The 22,489-nt window shown below is 39.0% G+C and overlaps 1 protein-coding gene across 2 annotated transcripts in view; it reads left to right on the top strand.

Moving 5' to 3' along the window:
* Positions 1-22,489, top strand: part of scube1 (signal peptide, CUB domain, EGF-like 1) — a 274,231-nt gene that overhangs the window by 24,549 nt on the left and 227,193 nt on the right. For both annotated transcript variants that reach the window (XM_072552384.1, XM_072552385.1), the window contains exon 3: positions 17,414-17,539. In XM_072552384.1, coding sequence (XP_072408485.1) covers positions 17,414-17,539 — 126 coding nt within the window. The remainder of the gene's footprint in view (positions 1-17,413; positions 17,540-22,489) is intronic.

Raw genomic sequence — 22,489 nt, 5'->3', positions numbered from 1 at the left:
ATTTTCTATTTAACCCATTTACTTACACAAAATTCTCTTCCTCCTTATCAATAAACTGAATTCAAAAATCCTCTTTGGTTGGAAGGAGTGAGGGCGCACAGTCTGTCAATATCTGTCTCCACAGAAACTGTTAATGTGCTTCAGTTGACCTAGAAGCTTCTGCCGTCAGTTCTCTCCCTCCAGATCAATCAGCCATGACTGGTATAACTTTTGTTCACAGGCAATCTCCCACACAAAAGTAACTGAGACTAGATTTCAAGTTAGGAGTTCAAAGCTTTAATATCATAGTTACGAAATTGCTCACAATTTTTGTTAAGAAAGGTGACATCAATAAAAGAGACAAGTTCACCATACCCTTTCTGTAATTCCACTCCCATGATAATGCAAATCCTTAATTTGGAGCAGGAATTCAATTTTGGATCAGACATTTGCCTTACCCATTCAGTAACATTGATTCAAAATTAATCCCTCTTCAGATTGGGAAGATGCTATCTAAGGAGCCTTGGTAAGTTTCTGTGGTGCATCTTGCGGATGGTACATACTGCTGCCACTGTGCATTGGTGATGGTGATGGAAACAGTGCATGTTTGTCGATGTGGTGACCATCAAGAGGACTGCTTTGCCCTATATACAGAACATCCTCAATTATCCAAATGAGATGGGTGGGGAGTATTGTTTTGGATAATGTTTTTACAGGACTTTGAGATCTTGTTTGAATAATCTGAAATTCTGATAATTGATGTTCGGATTATCAAGGTTGTTTTGTTGTATTAGGCTGCTTGTGTTGTTGGAGTTGTAGTCAACTAACAAGTGGAGGATTCCGATACACTCCTGATTTGTGCCTTATGGCATCAGGAGGGGAGTTACTCATTACATGATTCCTAGCCTCTGATCTGATTGTGAAACCACACTATTTATATGGTTAGTCCAATTCAGTTTTAGTCAGTGTTAACCTCCAGCTGTTATTAATGAGGGAATTCAGTCATGGTAATACTATGGGCATCAAGAGACAATAGTTAAATTCTCTCTTGTTGGATATGGTTATTAGCTTGCCACTTGTGTGATGCAATTAATACTTGTCACTTGTCTGCCCAAACCTGGGTATTGTCTAGAAGGACAAGGCCAGCCTATACATGGGAACACCTGCAAGTTCCCTTCCAAGCCACTTGCCAACCTGACTTGGAAATATGTCACTGTTCCTTCACTGTTGCTGGATCCAAACCCAGGAATTCCCTTCCTAATGACATTGTGGGTCTGGCTACAGTGTATTGACTGCATCGGTTCAAGAAGGTAACTCACCATCACCTTCTCAAGGGCAAATAGGAATGGGCAATAATTGCTGACCAGTAGTGACACCACATCACACAAGTGAATTAAAAATGAATACATTGGTATAAGTCTGGAATGGCATGTAGGCCAGACCAGATAAGGCTGGCACACTTCCATCCCTAATGAAGTTAGTAATCCAGATAGATTTTACAACAATCAATAATAGGTTTATGGTCATATTACTGAAACTAACTTTTGTATTCCAAACTTTATTATTTAAATTTCACTAGCCACTGTGATAGTTCCAACAAAGAGTTCAGATGGAGACTGAAGATAGTTATCGTCAAAGCAATATTTACTGTTTTTAAATGAAAAAAATGGATTTCTCTGCAATTTTGTTTCATTTCATTTAACCATATCAGTGCCATGTCACACTAGCACAGAGACAAATATAACACTGACCATGATATTGTCAATAGACTGAAAATATAGTACTTGTAATCATAATGAACAGGAAAATTAGTTAGCAGACGATACAAGCTTTGACAAAGTCCCTATTTAGTTGAAGAACTTCAAGGCAATTGTCTTATCTGATGCTACTACAGTGAACGTTTACTCTTGTCTGATCATTTGTAGTTGACTAATTCCAAATTTGATGCAAGTTTGGCTGTAAAGTTGTTTGCAGAACACTTACCTGAGTTATTTATTTATTAATTTGTAAAGCAGTGCCAAGGCTGAAATATTTCCATGCTTTCTTTGGCAGTGTTTAGCTTTTGACAACATAGGGGTTTTTCTATGTGGCATACTGATTTGAGTGTGTGAAAGTAATCACAGGATAATTTCACCATTTTATTTTGATTTCTTTTTCCATCACTCCCTCAGGGAAAGCATTGAACACCTGCTTTGCCAGGAGCTGTAGCCAAGATCAGAAATTCACCTTTTCTGGGAATTGTGGTGTAGGCTGGCTTCCTATTACACTGTGCCAGCTGCTGGATTTTGAAGTCTATGAAGGAATGTGGGAAAACAAGTGGGCCTTTGACCCATCTGTGGAGCTCAATTGCTTTCCTATTTCTGCATATCCTTTGCTTCATTCCTATTGCTTTTCCTATTGCTGAGGAAAACTTTAAATTGATGCTAGGTCAATAAGTAAGAGAAGCACATCTCCCACACAAACACCCTTTTTCTTCCTTCTGGAGTAATATTTAACTATTAATGTCATCCTAATACAAAGATCCACTTTTGTTCTATGATTTTCCCAGCAACTTCCTTTATTATTTTTGTACTTCAGTAAGATTACCCCTTGTTCATTTATATCTAAAGGAGATTGAACCCAATCTGCTTGATTTCTCACCATCATAAATCACTTCATCTGAGGTGAATTCCCAACAGTGTTTCTTCAAAGCCAATGTTCCTTATATCCATTATGTATTACTTTTGTCCACTTCTTGAATGTATTTTTTGTCCTTTTGCCTTTTTGCCAGATCCTGATCTTCAGTGTATCCCTTCTCTTAAAATTCTTTGTCTGCTCACAGGATGTGCTAGTCTTTAGCTTCAATTTGAGATCCTCTCAAGGGCAACCTTCTCCTGCTCAATGCCTCTCTGTCTTGTAAATGTTATGAAGGGGTTGAACACCATATGCCACTCAGAGCCATAGAGATGTACAGTGAGGAAACAGACCCTTGGGTACAATTCGTTCGTGCCGACCAGATATCCGAAATAAATCTAGTCACATTTGCCAGCATTTGTCCCATATCGCTCTAAACCCTTCCTATTCATGTATGCATCAAGATGCCTTTTAAATGCTGTAATTGTACCAGGTTTCACCACTTCTTCTGGTAGCGCATTCCAAACATGCACCACCCTCTGCATGAACAAGTTGCCTCTTAGGTCCCTTTCTTAAATCTTTTCCTCTCTCACCCTAAACCTATGCCCTCTAGTTCTGGTCCCAACCCCCACATCCCCTGGGGTGGGGGATGACCTTGTCTATTTGCCCTATCCATGCCCCTCACGATTTATAAACACTTATAAGGTCACCCCTCAGTTTGCGACACCGAGGGAAAACAGCCCCAATCTATTTAGCCTCTCCCTATAGCTCAAACCCTCCAGCCCTGGTGACATCCTTGTAAAGCTTTTCTGAACCCTTTCAAGTTTCACATCATTCTGTTAGGAGGGAGACCAGAATTGCACACAATATTCCAAACGTGGCCTAACAATGTCCTGTACAGCTGTAACATGACCTCCCAACTCCTATACTCAATGTTCTGACCAATAAAGGCAAACATACCAAATGCCTTCTTTGCTCTCCTGTCTACTTGGGACTCCACTTTCAAGGAATTATGAGCCTACACTCCAAGGTTAAGCAGGAATTCCTAATTTTGCAAGGATTCATGCCCATTGTGTTCCAACTCTTGTACTGTGAATGTTGCTAATGATAATGCCAAAGAGGAAAAGCTTTAGTTAGCTTTAGCTAACTTTGGCTTGAACACAGAGCTGAGTAGTTCCAGCTTCTGAATTATGTGAGCCATGGCCTTCCAATTGGGAAAATATGGCGAGTGTAGGGGAACAAAAATTAGACTCTTGATGCACTGGAAAACGTCCACTTTCCATTTAAGGCTTTAATAGCTAGATGAGAATCTCACTGGTGAGGTGCCTTTTTTGCACACATGAGGTTTTCATCATTACTTAATCTTGTCTAATTTTATATGCCAGTTGCTATTTTCCCAAGTACCAGAGAGAATTCGTGACATGAAAGTCAGCAGTAGCCTGGTGGTAGCAGCTCACCAATGTCGTTCCCAGGTTAGCTTTCCCATAGGATATGCCTCATGGGCAGGGACCCTCTACAATCTCCATCTACAGAGGGAAACATTGGCACATTTTGGACTCACTGGTGACATGGTTCAGCATTTTAATACTACATGTTGGAATTCGCTAACATCTTCTGCAACAATGTTGCTGCTGACCCGCTTTATGTGTTGGGGTAGGCATCCATTGGAATAGGATGCCTCTTTGAAGGCTTATTTTCTTAGCACTCACTCACTTTATGCTCTCAACATTTCTGCTTGCCTTGATTTGCCTTTTTAGGGCAAACATAAAGCAGGCAGCTTCTCTTATTTGCTAGCAAAGAATAGTTGAAGGGGAGAATGTGTTGGTGTATGCATTCCTTCTACATCAATGTTGTACTACCAGCATGTGCCATCAGTTTATGTGGCAAACACACTGCATATGCCTCAACCCAATGGCCGTTTCTCACAGTCTAAGGAGAACAGTCCTCATTCGAGTCACAGAAGACTACTTTCAGTCACATAACTAGTCTGTCTATGTTTGGGAAAAGTGATGAGATAGGTGAGTGAGTTAGAAGTGCAGAGCGGAGAAATGGTTAGTGGTTTGGGGATGGGATCTGGTAGGGAATGTGCCATGTGCTATAGAGAGTGGTGGATGATGAGCCTTTGTGGGAGGTGGCAACAATGGCAGAGTTAGTGTGAGATAGCAGAGCAAAAATGGTAGCATTTGGCCTTCTTGCAGCACTGCTAGAATATGGCCAATGCACTGACTTGGGTAACCACTTTAGACCAGCCTGGCAGCACTTGAAATAGTGTACAGCTGGGTTTTAAATATGGCACCCACAGCATGAACGTTTGTTGGGCCTGTAGCAAGTGTTGCTGAACACAAGAATATGTGAGAGTAGAGTATGGTGTGCATACTTAATGAAGTGAACAGTGTAAAATTGTGTGAGCACGTTAACAAGGCTCATGGAGAGAAACCTTTGGTAAACCTTTCCCAAAACAGACACCACCAAATTTTAGGCAAATACAGTTCTTGGTGATAATTCACATGGACTGCAAGTACTTTTTCAGGTTGTTCTTCACAATTATAACCTTCTTTCCTGTTTGGTTTTAAATGAAATTCAAAATATGACTTATTCAACTATTTTCCGCCCTCTGTCTCCACTTATTGTTCACTCGACTTTTTCTACAGATAGATTGAGAATGCACAGCTCGGGCTTGTTTCTTTTTGTTGCTGAAATTTGCTAAGAGAATTCTACAATTACCATGGGCTACCTTTTCCAACTTGAAGCACCTCTCTGCATCCAACAAGTTCATGTCCTGTTCTACCATTCCAAACTTTTCCCACAAGTTATATGACCCAAGTCTATGGCATCAATTAGATCGCCTGAGGTTCCTATGCAATTTTTAAACGGTAATCTTTTCAAGAAAGAGAATGACCAATTTCAACATCATCTCCAATATTCTTTTAAGCAAATTAAGTACAGGTTTCATTTGTTCAATTTGAATTCATCCTTTTAAAGCACCAGGAGGTTTCATGTAAAATTATAAGGAGGGGAATAATGTTTTCGTCCCATTTATAAGTAAAATGTCTCTGATCTGCCTGCTGTTTAATCTTCATTGCTTAATTTTGTACTGTTGAGACTTTCCTTTTCCTCTGCAATAAGTACATTAAAATTCGAGAATAGGTGCAAAGGTGCCTTGCAATCTAAATTTAAAATTATTTTTAAAGATGCATCTTTAAATATTTGTGTGTTAATTGTAAGATAGGAAATTTGCTTTGAGCAGACACACTAATGCAGAAGGTTGGTATAAAGGATAAAGAATCTTGCTGCATGTGGATATTCAAGGTTCTCATTTTTTTGGTGTTTAGTGGTTTCTACTCTGGGCAGTAGTCAAGTGTAAGTAGCAATGAAGGAACATGTGTTATTTTTGGAACCTGCTTTTGGGCTTGTCATCTTTTCTTGCTGTGGATGGGAGGAACTTTTCTCAACAGCTGTTAACGAACTGCACATATAGTTCTGACCATATAGCCGTTCAGATGTTTTACTCTCTGTTTCATATTTGGCTACAGTAATCCAGTCGCCACGGTACTGGATTAGGAAACTAAAAATTGAGCGTTCAGACTTCAGTTCAATAGATTTGAGCAGTTGAAGTCAGCAAACCTTTCAAATTGTGTTAACATCATGGAAGCTCTTGGATTTTTGGAAAACCAAGTGTTTCATTATTTTTGTTCAGAGAAAAGTAATGACCTTTCCTATATAGTCTGACTTACTTACAACTCTAATTCCATACTGCTTGATGGATGTGAAGTAGCCTCAAGCCAATTCCTGATGAACAATAAAGGCTGCCTTGTTAATATTCTAAGGACAATCAAAAATATGCATAAAACTGGAAAACTGACAGCACTACTTGCATAGCAATGTGAATGGAGCATTAAATAGAGTAATCTTTATTTGAAAAAGTACTTGGAGAATAATGGATGGCTAGGAATTATAGTGAATTGAGGTCAGTTGATGTCATTAAACTAAAAAGAGTTTATTATTGTCATCTAACCTCAAAGGTTACATTGTCTTGAACTCATTTTCTTCTGTCTCAAATTTCTACCTTGACATCTGTTTTTCTTTGTTAATTGTCAAATGAATGTGCTTAACTTTTAGCATGTTATGTTTTACATTTATCAATAACTAAGTATTCTTTTGAATAAACATATGGATAGATGATCATTGGATACACATGTGGATGAGAATGGAATAGTGTAGGTTAGATGGGCTTCAGGTTGTTTTCACAGGTCGGCACAATGTCTATGGCCGAAGGGCCTGTACTGTGCTGTAATGTTCTATGGCCTTTCAGTAGCGCTATTACAGAATCAAAAATTAATTAAGTCTCTCAATTAATCTCTGAGATCATTGCTGAAATTAATACATCAATAAATATTTAGTGCATTTCTATAGAATTCTTTGCTGTTTTATCAGAGGTGTTATTTAATTTAAATGGATCAACATCAGTTTAAATAGCATACAGAAAAATATCTATCAAACTGGTTTGAGCCTTAATTAGCTAATATTGGCAATAATAATTCTTAGGAAGAGGCTGGTTAGTTCAGTGGTTTTGCTGCCTAGTGGATGGCGTGGTTCCAGCTCGATGGAATTGTGACCTACTTTCTTGTTCTGCCTGAGAGTGAGGGACCACCACTGACAAAATTCCAAGGATATCACCAAGGAGGGAGGGCTCTTCTAGTGCACTAATAGAGTCCCTGCCTCTGGCCCAGAAGACTGGAGTTCAAGCCTCACTTGCAGCAGAGATGTTCCATAACATCCCTGGATAAGTGAATTAAATCTACCTATGGGTCAGGAGGAAGCATCAGCAGACATTGAGCTGATGATCTCACTTCAAGGAGAACACAGGTGACATGACCATTTAGGCACTAATCAGTAGATCTGAGGTGAACAAAACATAGAGACAAGTGATATAATGGATGATAGCATGGACTTAGGATAAAAAGAGGATCCCTTTTGTTGTAATTTACTAGACAACTTCAGTGCTGTATATTCAGCTTATTCAAGACCAAATGCTTGATCCAAGCTTTATTCAGAGGAAGTTTTAGAATAAGGTGTAAAATCATAAAAGTGATTTCTCTTTTATATACTAGTCAGATCAGTTTAGACTAAAGCCTCATTTCTGAACTAGTGCAACTCCATTCCACTTCATGGCTTGCATTGGGATCTCTCAGAAAGGGCCCCTAAAAATGCTAGGATTGACTGGTTCAATAGCCTAGTTACATTCCAGATTCTAGTAACGCTTTATATTAAACCCCTCTTGCGCTTTTAGCATTAATCCTAACATTAGTCTCCCTCCTTGCCTATTCAGTGTCCTTTGAAAATAATCTTCCACTATTTACTTTCTTAATCCTTTTCAGATCTTTGAATTTTTCCATTTGGGCTGGCCCTAAGCCTCTCTGCTGTGATGAAAACTGTTTTAGCTTTTCAAGTGTGTCTCATATATCCCCCATCCTAGCATTCTCTAGCCATCAACTGCACGTTTTGATGGCTGCAGTACCTTTCTAGAATGGCATATTCAAAACTGTTCACATGTTTCCATCTATGATTTAACATGCTGTCTTGACCAGATTAAGATTACTTGTTTATTTTTATAATCAAGACCCCAAGCATAAAATCCAATTTTACCCATGTCATTCTCCATCTAAAATCCTGCTTTGAAAGATACATATGTACCCTCAGATTTTTCTGTTTTCTGCATTCTATTGTATTCTTACTCTCTGTTCTTTACCAACAGATACCTGTTCAGATACGTTCTTGGCATTGTTTCAGTTCAAACTCTTCCTTGTTCAATTATTTTTCTTCCATGAACAGCACCAAAATTGATTTGGTTAACTCTTGTTTTTGCTGTTGTTTCTAATCATACTGGCAGGTATGATGGACCTCAACTCAAGTAAATTCCTTGGCTTCTATTTTCTCTTTGTTTAGCACATGTCTGTTCATTTTTTGTTGTGAATCCATCTATGTTCCATCATATTCTCCAACATTGGTCTTTACAGTTTGTGATGGCCCATAACTTAGCAAAAAAGAATCCAAAGCGTACAGACAACAAATCAAACGGATTAAGAGATAACTGGAAAAGAGAGATTAGTAAACAATTTGTCCAATAAACCATGCTATTGTTTGTTCAACATCAGTAACTAGACTTCTGTAAATAAATAAATAAAGGACTTCAGCAATTTGCTGAAAGAATGATGTGGAGTGGACAAAGTTAAAAACCTCACAACACCAGGTTGTCGTCCAGCAGGTTTATTCAAAAGTATGAGCTTTGTCAGGTAGCTGGTGGGCAAGGTACATAGGACACAGAATTCATAAGTAAAAGATTTGTATTTTCAGATACATTCTATCTTGTTCAAAAAGCACACAATCTGTAGGCAGTCAGTCAATGACATTTTATAAATTCCTACTTTGGAAATAAAACCAACCTGACTCCAGGTTGGGATACAGACAGACTCTAACCTCACACCTTTACTGCACTGTCTGAGCTGAGGTGTCCCCCTTTTTTAATTATCTTGGGACAGTGACTTGAAAGAAATTCTGGGATTTAGATACTTCTCATCCTAAGCGATTGAAGACTTAACAGCAATCTAGGTTTGTCTAATACATCGCATCAGTTGTATGCCACTTGAATCTGTTTCTATAAATTCTGTGTCCTATGTACTTGCCCCATAGCTATCTGATGAAGGAGGAGTGCTTTGAAAGCTTTTACTTTCAAATAAACCTGCTTGACTATAATCTGTTTGTATGATTTATACAGGTTACTAAGGAAAACCAAGAAAAGCAAGCACTGACTGTATTCTTAAAATTGGGAATCAAGAGAAATTAACTTGAATTATCAGAGAAATTGCAGTTGATTCTGCACATTTTGTACTGAATGGTAGAGACAATTCAGACAATCTTGAGCATTGGCTAAGCCCTCCCACTCAGCTTAGAGGTTATCAATCCTGATCACCAATTCCTTCAACATTCTTTTCATCACAAAGGATTTCACCATCTCTTCTTCTAGGCTTTAACTTGTTCACTGCTCCTGACTGAGGATTAGAAATAATACTCTTCAGCCCAACTAGTCCACACTGACCCTCCGAAGAGTAACCCACCTCGAACCCATTTCCTTACCCTCTAATTCCCCCTGACTAATAACCTACACTATGGGCAATTTAGCATGGCCAATTCACACAACCTGCACATCTTTGGATTGTGGGAGGAAACCAGAGCACTCAGAGGAACCCACGCAGTCTCAGGGGGAATGTGCAAACTCCACACAGCCTGAGGCTGGAATTGAATGCAGGTCCCTAGTGCTGTGAGGCAGCAGTGCTAACCACTGAGCCACCATACCGCCAACCAACTTGAGTTCCACAGACTCTCAGGGACTGTAGGTAAATAGAAGAATGAGAAAGCATTTAGGTTAGTCAGAGTAGTGGGATGGCAGCAGGCAAATGCAAAACCAGCTGACATGCCACTCTAGGTGGCTGGAGGCCACACCAGTTGGTTGGAAACCATTCAGAACAGGAAAGCAATTGGCTACAAACATGAGAGGAGAGAATAAAAGGTTTGTCAACTTTTTAGAGAATAATAAAAAGAGTGAATAGTGAACCTGTATGTTTGGAGAGAAATTCAGAATTTTTCCAGTGAGGGCCAAGCAAGTGATAGAAATAAAAAAAGCAAATATAAGGATTGACCAAGTTTCTTTAAATAAGACAGACTGTAACAATTTCTATAGGTATGTACATGGGAAACGAGGCGTAAAGGTAAACGTGGGCCTGCTAGAGGCAGTGACCTTGAAATTATAATGGGAAATGAGGAAGTGGTAAAGATGTTTAACAAGTACTCTGCGTTTGTCTTCGTGGACAAGACATGAAAAGCACTCTGGAAATATTAGGGAGACAAGGGTCTAGAGAAAATGAGGAACTTAAAGAAATCTGTATCAGAAAAAATACTACTCCTGGCATGGACCCTATGAACCAAATGATCTCCTTCAATTCGTAAAATGACTCTGAAATGTATGGCACTGTGTCGTAATGAATTGCTCTGGACCTACACATCTGCAGCTTAGAGTTTTGAGGTAGCTGCAGAGATGGGGGAATATTGGTTTTGATCTTGTAGACTTCTTGGATTGTACAACACTGCTCAAGGATTGGAAGGTAACAAACAAATCACTACTATTTCAGGAAGGAAGAGCAGAAAAAGCAGGAACTTATAGGTTCATTAACCTAATATCAAGAGTAGTCAAAATGTTGGAATGTATTGTTAGGGCACTTTGAAAATCATAACATGGTTCAGCAGAATACATCTGAATTGATTAAAGGGAAACTAACTTTGGCAAATATATTCAAGTTATCTGGGATGAAGTAGGTATGGGTAGTTATTTAAATTTTCAAAAAGCATTTGGGAAAAGTTTCACAAATGTTTATTATGTAAACTTTGTACTCAGAACCAGACGCAATACAATGAGATAATAATGAATTGAATTGCAGGGGATTTGCCCAAACATTTGGTGCTTAGCAGGGATTCAGGTTAACCAAGGAAATTCCTATATAAGCCATGTTGCCTTCAAATGTGCTCTGCCAAAACAAAAATCCCAAATGCATACACAGTATGTATGTGGAATGTGTTTATTTTCAATTGGCTCACACCTTACAATGGTCTGACCTTGTAGAGTAAATGACATTGAAACATGTTGGGTGTCAGGTCCAGAAAAACTCAATCTTTTTCTACTTATGATGTTGTCTTTGGATGAGGTTGACAGTCTGTCCATTTTAGTGTAGTCAAATATATTTTTCCATGTTCCTGTGCTGCAATATGAAATCCCAGAGCATCTCTTCAGACTCAGGCAGGGAACCAGGTTAGTGAGGGCAAGCACTCATTGGACTCTTCAGGGCCGTTGGCTTCCTCAGTTGAAGAATGTGCTGCACCAATGATTGCTTCATCTGTCAGATACATTGTGGAAGTGTCTACCTTAGCATAGATTTCCAATTCTAAGAAATAGTAGCTTTTTGGTGCTATTCTGTTGGCACAGAGCAAAGCAGAGACCCATTCTTTCCTACACTTTTTGTTGAGCATTCAATGTTGAAATATCGAAGAGTAATCTGGTGAAAAATGGGAAGAACAGTCTTGTATCATCCACCTTTAAATATTCTTGGTGTACACTTGTTCAGGATGAGAGTGAAGCCATTTTGCAATCAACTGTTACTGCCACACCCTTGCTCTTTACAACGAGGAAGATTATGCTGAGCCGTGTGTTGAATTTGTCTAGCAATCCATCACAGCAGATGAACTGCTTGTGGCCCAGCTCCTCTTAGGAGACTTTACTATCCTGCAGGAATTCTTCTGAGGTGAAAACACTCTCTGCCTGATCTGCCTTGAGCTACATGAGCAAAGCTGCTTCACAATGGCTCCGTGACTCATATGGGATATGCAGCTGTTCTGACATTGAACGACAGAAGATAGGAGCAGGATGAGGCCATTTGACCCCTTGAACCTCCTCCACCATTCCATATGATCATGGCTGATCATGGAGCTCAATACCATAATTCTACCCTTCCCCATATCCCTTTACCTCCAAGAGCTGAAACTGCCTCCTCCTTGAGGTTTGGCCTCAACCACTTTCTTGATTTCCCAGCTCACCACTCTCTGGATGAAGAATATTCTACTCATCTTAGTCCTGAAAGGTTTACCCCTTGTCCTTAAACTATTACCCCTTATTCAGAATTCTCCCACCCTCAGAAATAGCCTTCCTGCATCAAACCTGTCTAGTCCTTTTGGTATTTCATAGAAACCAGCAAAGTTCGCCCGCATTCTTGGAAATTTCATTGAATACAATCCTAACGGACTCAATCTCTTCTCATAACTTAGTCCTGCCATCCCAGGAATTAATTTGGTAAATGATTGCTGCGGTCCCTTTATGGGAAGAGCATCCCTCCTCAGGTAAGGAAGTCAAAACTGCACACAATATTCCAAGTGTGGCCTCACCAGTGACTTGTAAAATGGCAGTAAGACATCCTTGTTCCTGTACTCAAATCCTCTCCCTATGAATGCCTCCTGTACAGCAAACGCAAGCACACTTTCAGTGACTGATGCATGAGGCCACCTAGGTCTTAAGGAACAACTGCCCTCTCTCAATTTACAGCCATTCAAGTCATAACTTACCTTCCTATTTCTGCTACCAAAGTAGATAATCTCACATTTATTCACATTATACTTCATCTGCTATGCATTTGCCTACTTACTCAACCTGTCCATTGCACACTGCAACATCTCTGCATCTTCCTCACAGCCCATCCTTCCAACCAGCTTTGTGTCATCTACAAATTGAGATATTGCATTTAATTCCCTCATCTAAATTGTTAGCATATAACTGGAGTCCTCATACCAATCCCTGAGGTACCCCACTAGTTGCTGCCTGCCATTCAGAAAAAGCCTCATTTATTCCTACTGTTTGTTTCCTGTTAGCTAACAAGTTTTATATTCACATCAAAACGCTACCCCAAATCCCATGCCTTCAAGTTTTCATATTAAGCTCATCCTGTTACTTGCTGGAGTGAAGAACTGCTTGTGGATCTGTTCCAAGATGTTGCCGTGTGCTCCAAAATGGTTGACAAACTCAGTGATGGAATCTACTATGCTTTAGCAATGTAAACCTCTGCTGTAAAGTTTTCTATGGGATCAATGTACTCTTCTCTCCCTTTGACTGTATTTTTAAACCTCTGAGAGGTTGAGCCTGCTTGTGGAGTTTGAATCTCCTTTTGGAGAGATCTTGATGTCAAACGACAGCTTGCTTGGAGTGACCATAAGACCATAAGACATAGGAGTGGAAGTAAGGCCATTCGGCCCATCGAGTCCACTCCGCCATTCAATCATGGCTGATGCGCATTTCAGCTCCACTTACCAGCATTCTCCCCGTAGCCCTTAATTCCTCTAGACAACAAGAACCTATCAATCTCGGCCTTGAAGACATTTAGCGTCCCGGCTTCCACTACACTCCGTGGCAATGAATTCCACAGGCCCACCACTCTCTGGCTGAAGAAATGTCTCCGCATTTCTGTTCTGAAATGACCCCCTCTAATTCTAAGGCTGCGTCCACGGGTCCTAGTCTCCTCGCCTAACAGAAACAATTTCCTAGCATCCACCTTTTCAAAGCCATGTATTATTTTGTACGTCTCTATTAGATCTCCCCTTAATCTTCTAAACTCCAACGAATACAATCCCAGTATCCTCAGCCGTTCCTCATATGCTAGACCTGTCATTCCAGGGATCATCCGTGTGAATCTCCACTGGACACGTTCCAGTGCCAGTATGTCCTTCCTGAGGTGTGGGGACCAAAACTGGACACAGTACTCCAAATGGGGCCTAACCAGAGCTTTATAAAGTCTTAGTAGTACATAGTAGTGCTGCGGTTTTACACTCCAACACGGCCTAATCTCCACCGAGGGTTTGGTGCACTCAAGTGACAATCTTGCATGATTTTGGATAACTTGGAGGTGCCAGTGTTGGACTGGGGTGGACAAAGTTTAAAAATCTCACAACACCAGGTTATAATCCAACAGGTTTATTTGGAAGCACAGGTTTATTTTGGATAATTTAGAGTTTCCAGACAGAACTTGAGTTTATCATGGGCATCATTCTATTATTTTTGCTGTTCTGACACCTTTGAATGCAACTGGAATTTCGGGTTGTTAAGAATTCAACCTGATTGCAATGTCTCTTCTAATTAGCACAGATTGTGGATTGGTTATGGAGTGAAAATAAGAGCAGGAGAAACATGGGACAGTTTTTGGTTTGGCGGATCTCTGTACCTCCATGAATCTGTCATCTCCTCAGCCTACTTGTTTAACTTGGTTGAAAAGTCTGAGCTGATGCATGGGGAGTGAAGAAACATGTTTTCTGGGCCTCTCTTTGCTGTGGTAGATCTGCCAGAAAGGAGAGTTTAAGAATGGATGAATATTAACCTTTCTGAATGAAACAGAAAAGGGAGTGGAAGTCTGTTTGTGTCTAGTGACCTGTAGGGAGGAGAATGTGAAGATGGGGATCTTAATTCTTTAATCTGGTGTGATTCTTCAGCCTTGTCATCTTGCATGGCTAGAATAGATGCCCCTTCTATGATCTCCTTGGCCCTCCTATGGGTGAAATGTTTAAAGAAGCATATGCTGGTTCAGGTGCTGTCCCTGTGTGCACTGTGGGAAAAGGAAATTGTAAAAGTCCATTGTATATTACATTTATTGGAGGAATTGAAGAGAGAGTATGTCTGTGTTAATAAAGGAATAGATTTAAAGTTTGCCAGTAAGTAAGTAATTACATTAAGGATGTTGCTTAAAGTAGAAGTTTCTAAAGATTTTACTGCACTCTTATTTAGAAGTTGGTGGAATAAAACAGATGCCTTTTGTATCTGGCAGAATGAGGCACTTTGAGCTCTTGTTGACAGACTGCAGCATGCTGAGAATTTAAGGCAAATGTGAAGAAGTTGATGGTTTTTGTCAGAACAATATATCTGAAAAATATGAACTCAGCCCTCAGCTTGCCATTCAGACTGATTTTCTGAATAAAACCATTAATAAACATCAGCATTTTATTGGTGTACTTAATTATTTAATTTGAAACATATGTGAACTTAGAAAATCTGGTAAAGAAAGTGATTTTCTAAATTTAAAAACAAATTTGGTTTTATTTCAGTTGTAAAATTTAGTAGTTATCTATAATTATTCATAGTCATAATTTTTCACATTAAAAATCAAAATCTGAGCTAATCCGATCAAAGTGTTGTGCTTAAATTTGCATGATAATAGTGAAACAACAAAGTGTGATGTTGAAGTGTGGTGCCAGTGTTTGAAACACAAGTGTGAAATGTTACAAACAAATTAAGGAAGATTACACGCAGTGACTTTTGTTAGATCTGGTGTTGTGCTGCTGTTGTTGCTGCAGAGCTGTAATGGGAAAAGACCACTTTATAAGGCCTCTCTGTCACAGTACTCTGAGGGGCTGCAAACTGTGCAGAACCCTTCAGGCTGTACTCTTGACATGGAATGCATTTTGTAAATATCCAAAGAATTGTAATTGTGTTGAGGTACCTTAGGGTGGAACATGCTGTATGTACAAAAGTTAAATGGTATTGTACCTTCTGTAAGTTTCAATTTGAAATATTTTGAAATGTATTTTCCAGATTTTAAGAATACATGTTGGAATGTTTTATTGCTCAGAATGTGGTTAATTTTCATTGTTTCAAGATTTCAGGATATTGGTCCACTTAAAAGAATTTGGAACCAGTGTTTGCTTTTGACTGACTCCAAGAAGATGATGCTTTTCTTTTACAGTTATCACTTTCAACTCTTCTTAAGAAAAGACAAGATGAATCACTGATGCTAGTATCATTCTTCTTGTTCTTTCAACCGTTGATTGGCCAACTTAGTTTCATTTCAAGAATAATTTGTAATTGATTTCCTGTGAACCACTATCTTAGCATTCCCCTTCAGATAGGGGTTGACCTTTCTAAGACTGAGTTATGGAGAAATCTTTTCTTTAACCATCCACAAGCCTTCATCATAATCAATGGGTACATTCAAAATGGAGGTTAGTAGAGTTTTCAACATCCAAAGGATGAAGGGAAACCAGGACAGATTATGAAAATGGATTTGATGTAGAATTGCATAGCAGGTCTGAGGAACTCTTTCACCAGCTCTTCTATTTTCCCTTGCTGGTGTTCTTTGTATTTGGAAATACAAAAATACTGTGCTAAAACACTGTATATTGAGAAATTCTCTACATTGCATTGGTGCAGACTATTGCAACCATCTAATTGAGGGCACAAGTGGGATTGAAAACTTTGTTCAGCTAATGGTAACAAGTATGGAAGAAATAGCTCAGGCTTTTTCCAGAGGGCCTGGATTCAAGTCGCACCTGCTCCTACAGTCTATAATAACATCTCTGAACAGGTTGATTTAGAAAATATATAGCTCAGGCCTTTAGGATGGACTTAGGCCTCCAAATATAAACCATAATGAGAGGACTCAGACAATGATAAATATGTTGTGGAGTCTCAGAATTTTTGTGAAATGTTTAATATATAAATGAAACCTGTAAACCTTCCCTTTGAGCCCTGAGTTCTTCAACTAAATGAGGGGGCAAAAAAACCAAATAACCATCAAAAGCTTTTGAACAATGTGATTGGCTTATACTTTGTTTTATTAGTATATTCTGATTAATTCAAGTGTGGATTGCACCCCATGGTTGAGGCTGGTTTTATGACCTGCAGAAAACACCGTATTGTAGTGTTGGGAAATTTTTCCCTGTGCCTGATTGACAAGAAAATCTACTCCATGTTTATATGGCAGGATTATTTTAATGAAGGACATAATTTGTTAAAAATTAGAGTTAACACTGCCATGATCTTCTATTAATGGTCACTTAACGTTGTTGACAGCAGTTTATGTGCATGGTACGCAAGGCAAGTTTTTAACCAAATGACTTGTAATTTCTTTAAGTTCATTCTATTTAAAGTTTTGACTTCTACATTCAAAGGTTTATCAGCTTTTTTTGTAAAACAAGAGACATTAAAAAAAATTCCTTGCACTTGGTTTTGTGACTGCCCCCGCATCCATGAACTTCCACCTCTTTCCATTTTTGTTTCCACACCATTTACTTGCTTGTGATGTTTGCTGTGAGTTGTTCTCTTGAAACCCATTTTCACTGAGACTAACAAATAACATTACTATGGTGCTTGTCATCCTCACCATCAACTACCCTATTTTTGTCTGTGATGCCGTCCAGAGTGTCCTTTGCCTTACTGAAGTATGTCTTTCTAACTGTCTTTCAGATATTGATGAATGTGACAATGACTACAATGGTGGCTGTGTTCATGAGTGCATCAACATTCCAGGCAACTACAGATGTACTTGTTACGATGGCTTTATGTTGGCACATGATGGCCATAATTGCCTGGGTGAGTAACGTAATTTCTTGTTATTTTCATAGTATGTCTATGACATGTTTGTTGTCCAAAGCTTGAAAGTATTATTAATTTCAGCATTATTCAATGGAGCAGATACTTGGGAGTATGGAAAAAAGATCTTGCATCTGTAACTGCATCTCTCCATTGTACTTTAAGTATCAAAAATCTTAATTTGCAGGGACTGATACTTTGAACGAGGTAACCAGAATTCTCGGTCTCTTGTGCTCTAATCCAGGATTTCTGGAGTTATTCTGTGACCATTATTGGGCTGTGTCTTAAATTATATTCTGGATAATGCATTTATTGTGAAAAAGAAATTGAGGAAATTTCTCCAAAGTTGCTGACAGAAATGAAATTGAGAGGGAACAGGTTGAAGAATCCACTTTTTAAAAGTGACCTGTACTGCCTTGGAGTGTGGTTTACTGCTGAGCCTAGAGGATGGCATTACAAAATAGAGAAAAGGGCAACAATGTGAAAAAACATTGGGATAGTTTTGTCATAGAAGAGGAGATTTAAGAGGTGACGTGAAGATGAAACATCGGGTCAAATCTCTTGCTCTTGGAAGTGGGACGGGTATTTAGTTAGACTGGGTGGTACCTTGTACAAATCCTGACACCTTCCTGTTTTCTTTCTCTTCACCTCCCCACCCCCAGAGTAAATTCTGTATACACAGGATAATATTTGATTTGCAACCAGTTAAGGCTCTTAATTGGCCAGTTAAGACCACTTAATGGTCAGTCAACTACCACTGGGGTTAATCCAGTTTTAACTGGGACTAATCCAAACTATATACATAGGAGTTGCTCTGCTGTATGTAGCTTGATTGGGTTTGGGGTTGGGGTTGGCGTTGGCATTGGGGTTGGCGTTGGCATTGGCAGGGAGAGGAGATCAGTGGGTGGGGATATCAAGCAGGATTGTCCAGCGGGAGCCAAAGCTTCCAACTGTGCCTCCAGTGTCATCTCTCTACAGCCCCCAGCCTTGGGTCTCTCCAATCTTGGAGTTGTAAAGTGCTCTTCCTGCAGCAGTCTTGGTCATCTCCAAGTGCTGCTGAGTACAAGAACTTGCTGGGCACTGCTTCCAGCCCTCCTGGAGACCTGACCTGATCTACTGAAGTGACTCCAAGAGATCAAATGAAAGAGGTGACCAGCATGATATGGTGCAGGGATCAAACTAATTCAGAGATTTTGGACAGAAGCTGGAGGAATTGTTCGGAGGTTTTTGAGAGCATTGAACAGGTTCTGAGTTAATAGGAGCAGAGATGAATTTATTATTTAAGACTACTTGGATAGGTGGCTGAAAGACAAAAGAATAAAGGGATATGGAACATGACAGGGATATATAATTAGGATTATTGCTAAAAGATAAATCCTAACTGAGATTTGTTGGGCTAAATGGCCTGTTTCTGTACTATAATTTCAATGCATTTGTGAAGTAGCAAACTAGAAGGTGTACACAGAAATGCTAAATAGAAAAGAATTAGGAAATACTAGTTGACCTTCTACTATTGTGGTAGTCATATGATACATTTCCTCAACCTGTTCACTTCTGTTACTGCACACCTCTGGAGCAGGTGTGACTTGAGCTGGGTCTTCTGGTTCAGACGTAGGAACATTGTCATTGCACTGTAAGTGGTTTTTTTTAGTCACATGATACAATTATAACAGTACCGATTGATCCAATTAACTGATTATCAAGTAGTTCACAAAGTGTGAAATAAAAAAAATGTTCCAGAGATCATAAACGAAGAGCCATGGATTCAATCTTGCCTTATTACTTTTAAACATGCTGCAGTTACCACAAACCATGTTTCAAATTACTTGTATATGATATCCTGAAATTTTATATACTGTGCTCTTGGATTCTATAATGGGCTTGAACTCAAACATTTAGTACAGAGAAATGCAAAGCCAAGGTGTTCATTACAAATAGCTCACTTGCTATTTCCCACTTTACCACTAGTGTGTGCTTAGATGCAAAGTTGGTTTCTGGAGCTCTGCAGAATTGTGATAACAAAGTGACATTGAAAAATTGAAAATGGGACACTGCCATTAATATATGAGCAAGACTATTTTCCCAGCAGGCAGACAAGTTTGAGATGAAATATAGATGTAACTGAAGTATGCCACATATCAACTCGGTTCCTTAGAAATCAAGGTTGTCATTGGTTTTCAGGAAAACAGTGCTTACCAGGTATGAATGAGGTGGTTTGTTCCTAGCACCTCAGTATTGGAAGTAGTGGAGTATCCCATTACAACCAGGGCAGCCAAATCCAATCGTGCTATTACACAAATCTGCAGCAAGTCAGTCTTGAACCCAGGCCTCATGACTCAAAGGTAAATAACACTCCTGGTGTGACTCACACACCCTGCTGTCAGCCAAATCCAGTTACTTGCTTCAAATGAATCATCACTTTCAACTCCAGTTTGACACGTGACCTGGTGTGATTTGGGAATTAATTTTTGGCTTGAAGTTTCGAGAGACACATCTGGGAGTGAAACATCACAAAGGTTTTGTTTTTCAATCAGATGGGGTATAGTTGCAACCAGGATTACATGGACATCAAAGATTTCCAAATGCTTCATGGAAACTTTGTATGTGTAATTTTAAGTTTTGTATTTTTATTAGCAATAAACATGAAACTGACATCTTTGAGCAAAAGCTTGCATATTAATAAGGGCTCAACTTTGTTAGACAGTGGGGTGGACATTGCAGTGTTCTTCAGTTCTGCCAGCTCGATTGTTAACTGTCATGGTAAAGCCACTGTAAACTCAGTGTTCAATAATGCTTTAAAAATGTATGACTGAGGAGAATCAGACCAAGTTTAAATAAAGTTTTTCTATTGCTGTTTTAATATTAAATAATCAGCTAGAATACATTGACTGATCCCGCATGCCCATCAGGGTACTATGTTTAGAAAGATGTTACGGTACCAGTTCTGACTTGGACTCTTTGAGTGAAGCTACCACCTCGAGCACAGGATCAGCAAATTTACCCGATAATATTTTTGTAACAAAATATGATTTGCAATGCTTATTATGTCCATAGAATTATGCCCATATCAGAAATTCTTCAAAGGTAACTTACTTGAAATATTAGTCTTTCTCCCTTTTGACTTATCAATAGCTGTACTGACACGAGATGGGAATTAGATAGATCAAATTGACGATGCAAAATAGGGCCAAACCCAATCTGGCAGTGACATTAATTTGATTACTATAGATATTGGGAGGTACTGCAATGGAGTCCAACTTAGGATCAGCTATTGTTCACTTTGGTTGTCCATGTGTTGGGAGATCAAATTTGTCTTTTGACAACTGCTTGAGGCAATTCGGACTTCTTCTTGTTTGATTGACAATTGCAACTAAGTACTTTTACATTGTCTGTCTTTAATATGTGCTCAATAGTTATTCTAATGCAGTGGTTTTGTGGATTTTTTTCTCCTAAGGTTAACCTTATTTTTTGGAACTTATGCAGGTATCTTGTAACAAGTATTTTTTTCAGAATGAAAATTAGTTAAGAAAATCAAGATTTTTAAATATATTTTGTTAATTTGTCGTGGTACTGAACAACAATTTCATCAAAGTTGGAAGCATCTTTGAAAATAATGTTCATGTCAATGTCAACATTCATCCTGGCTTTTTAGAAAAGTTACAGTCAGGCAGATTCTCTCCTGACAGAACCTTCCAATTTCCCTTAAATTGAAGTCCAGCATTCTCCATGTCAATTTGGTTGGGAAACAATGTTTAACTTTGTATAACTTTAAGTATAACTTATAGTTTGCATTTTGTATGTTCAGAAGATTGTTTTACTACTTTTGTTTGTTTCCATGCCTTGATAATGTTTTATTTGCCTTGCAATGGGGTCTAGCTGTACATTAAAATGATTTTCTTTTTAAAAAAAGCTTTCTTGCATATTAGCAGGGTTCCAGAGTGCACACAACCACAAAAATTTCCAAGTCAATCAAGGTGTCTAGGAATGGTAGAGGGAGATTGCTAGAATCTGAGTTTAAGAAATGTTTTCTGCACCTCTTTGTTTTAACTATTGCGAATCTCCTTCATTTCCTCCTTCCTAATTGACCCTCGCTTCCCTAGCGTATCTTCTGTGAAGACAGAACTAAACTGCTTGTCTTAACTGCTCTACCATTTCCTATTCTTCATCATCTCCTGTTTCAGATTGTAGGGGGCCTACATTTTATCTTCTTACTTGTAGAAGTTCTTAAAGTCTGTTTTTATGTTCCTTGCAAGCTTACATGCGCAGTTTATTTCCTGTTCTTAATCAACTTCTTGGTCCTCATGCTGCATTCTGAACTGTTCCTTGTCTTGCTACTCTTTGAATGCAATATTCCAAAAGTGGCCCAACCAATGTCCTGTGTCGCTGTAATGTGACATTCCAGCTGCTACACTCAATGCACTGACCAATACAGGCAAGCATAGCAAACACTGCCTTTGCTATGCTTTCTCCCTGCAACTCCATTTCCCAGGAATTGTGAACTTGCATCCCAAGGTCTCTTTCATTAGCAACACTCTGCAGGACATTATGGATCATGTGTGGGCATATGGGATTAATTTAGAATGACATCATGGTCAGCATGCTCATTGTGGGCTGAAGGTCCTGTTCCCGTGTTGTACTGTACTGTTCTATGTTCTATATATAACAAGCTATTTGGAAGGCTTGTGGAATGTTAATCTATATTGTCGAGGATTTGAGTAGTGAAGTCTTCATTTGACAGATTACACCTGGAGTAGTGTATGCAGTTTCCATCTCTATCTTGGAAGATATTGCCGTAGAGGCAGTGCGGTGAATATTCACCAAGCTTGATTCTGGAATGGTGAGACTGTCCTATGAAGAGAACATGAGCAAACTGGGCCTGTATTCTCTTATGTATTGAATAATGAGGTGATCTTATTGAAATCTACAAAATACTTGAAAGAAATAGACAAG

The sequence above is a fragment of the Chiloscyllium punctatum genome, chromosome 32 (assembly GCF_047496795.1).
Source record: "Chiloscyllium punctatum isolate Juve2018m chromosome 32, sChiPun1.3, whole genome shotgun sequence".
NCBI classification, from domain to species: Eukaryota; Metazoa; Chordata; class Chondrichthyes; order Orectolobiformes; family Hemiscylliidae; genus Chiloscyllium; species Chiloscyllium punctatum.
Note: the sequence above shows the minus strand (reverse complement) of the source record. Positions and strands in the feature narration are given on the sequence as shown.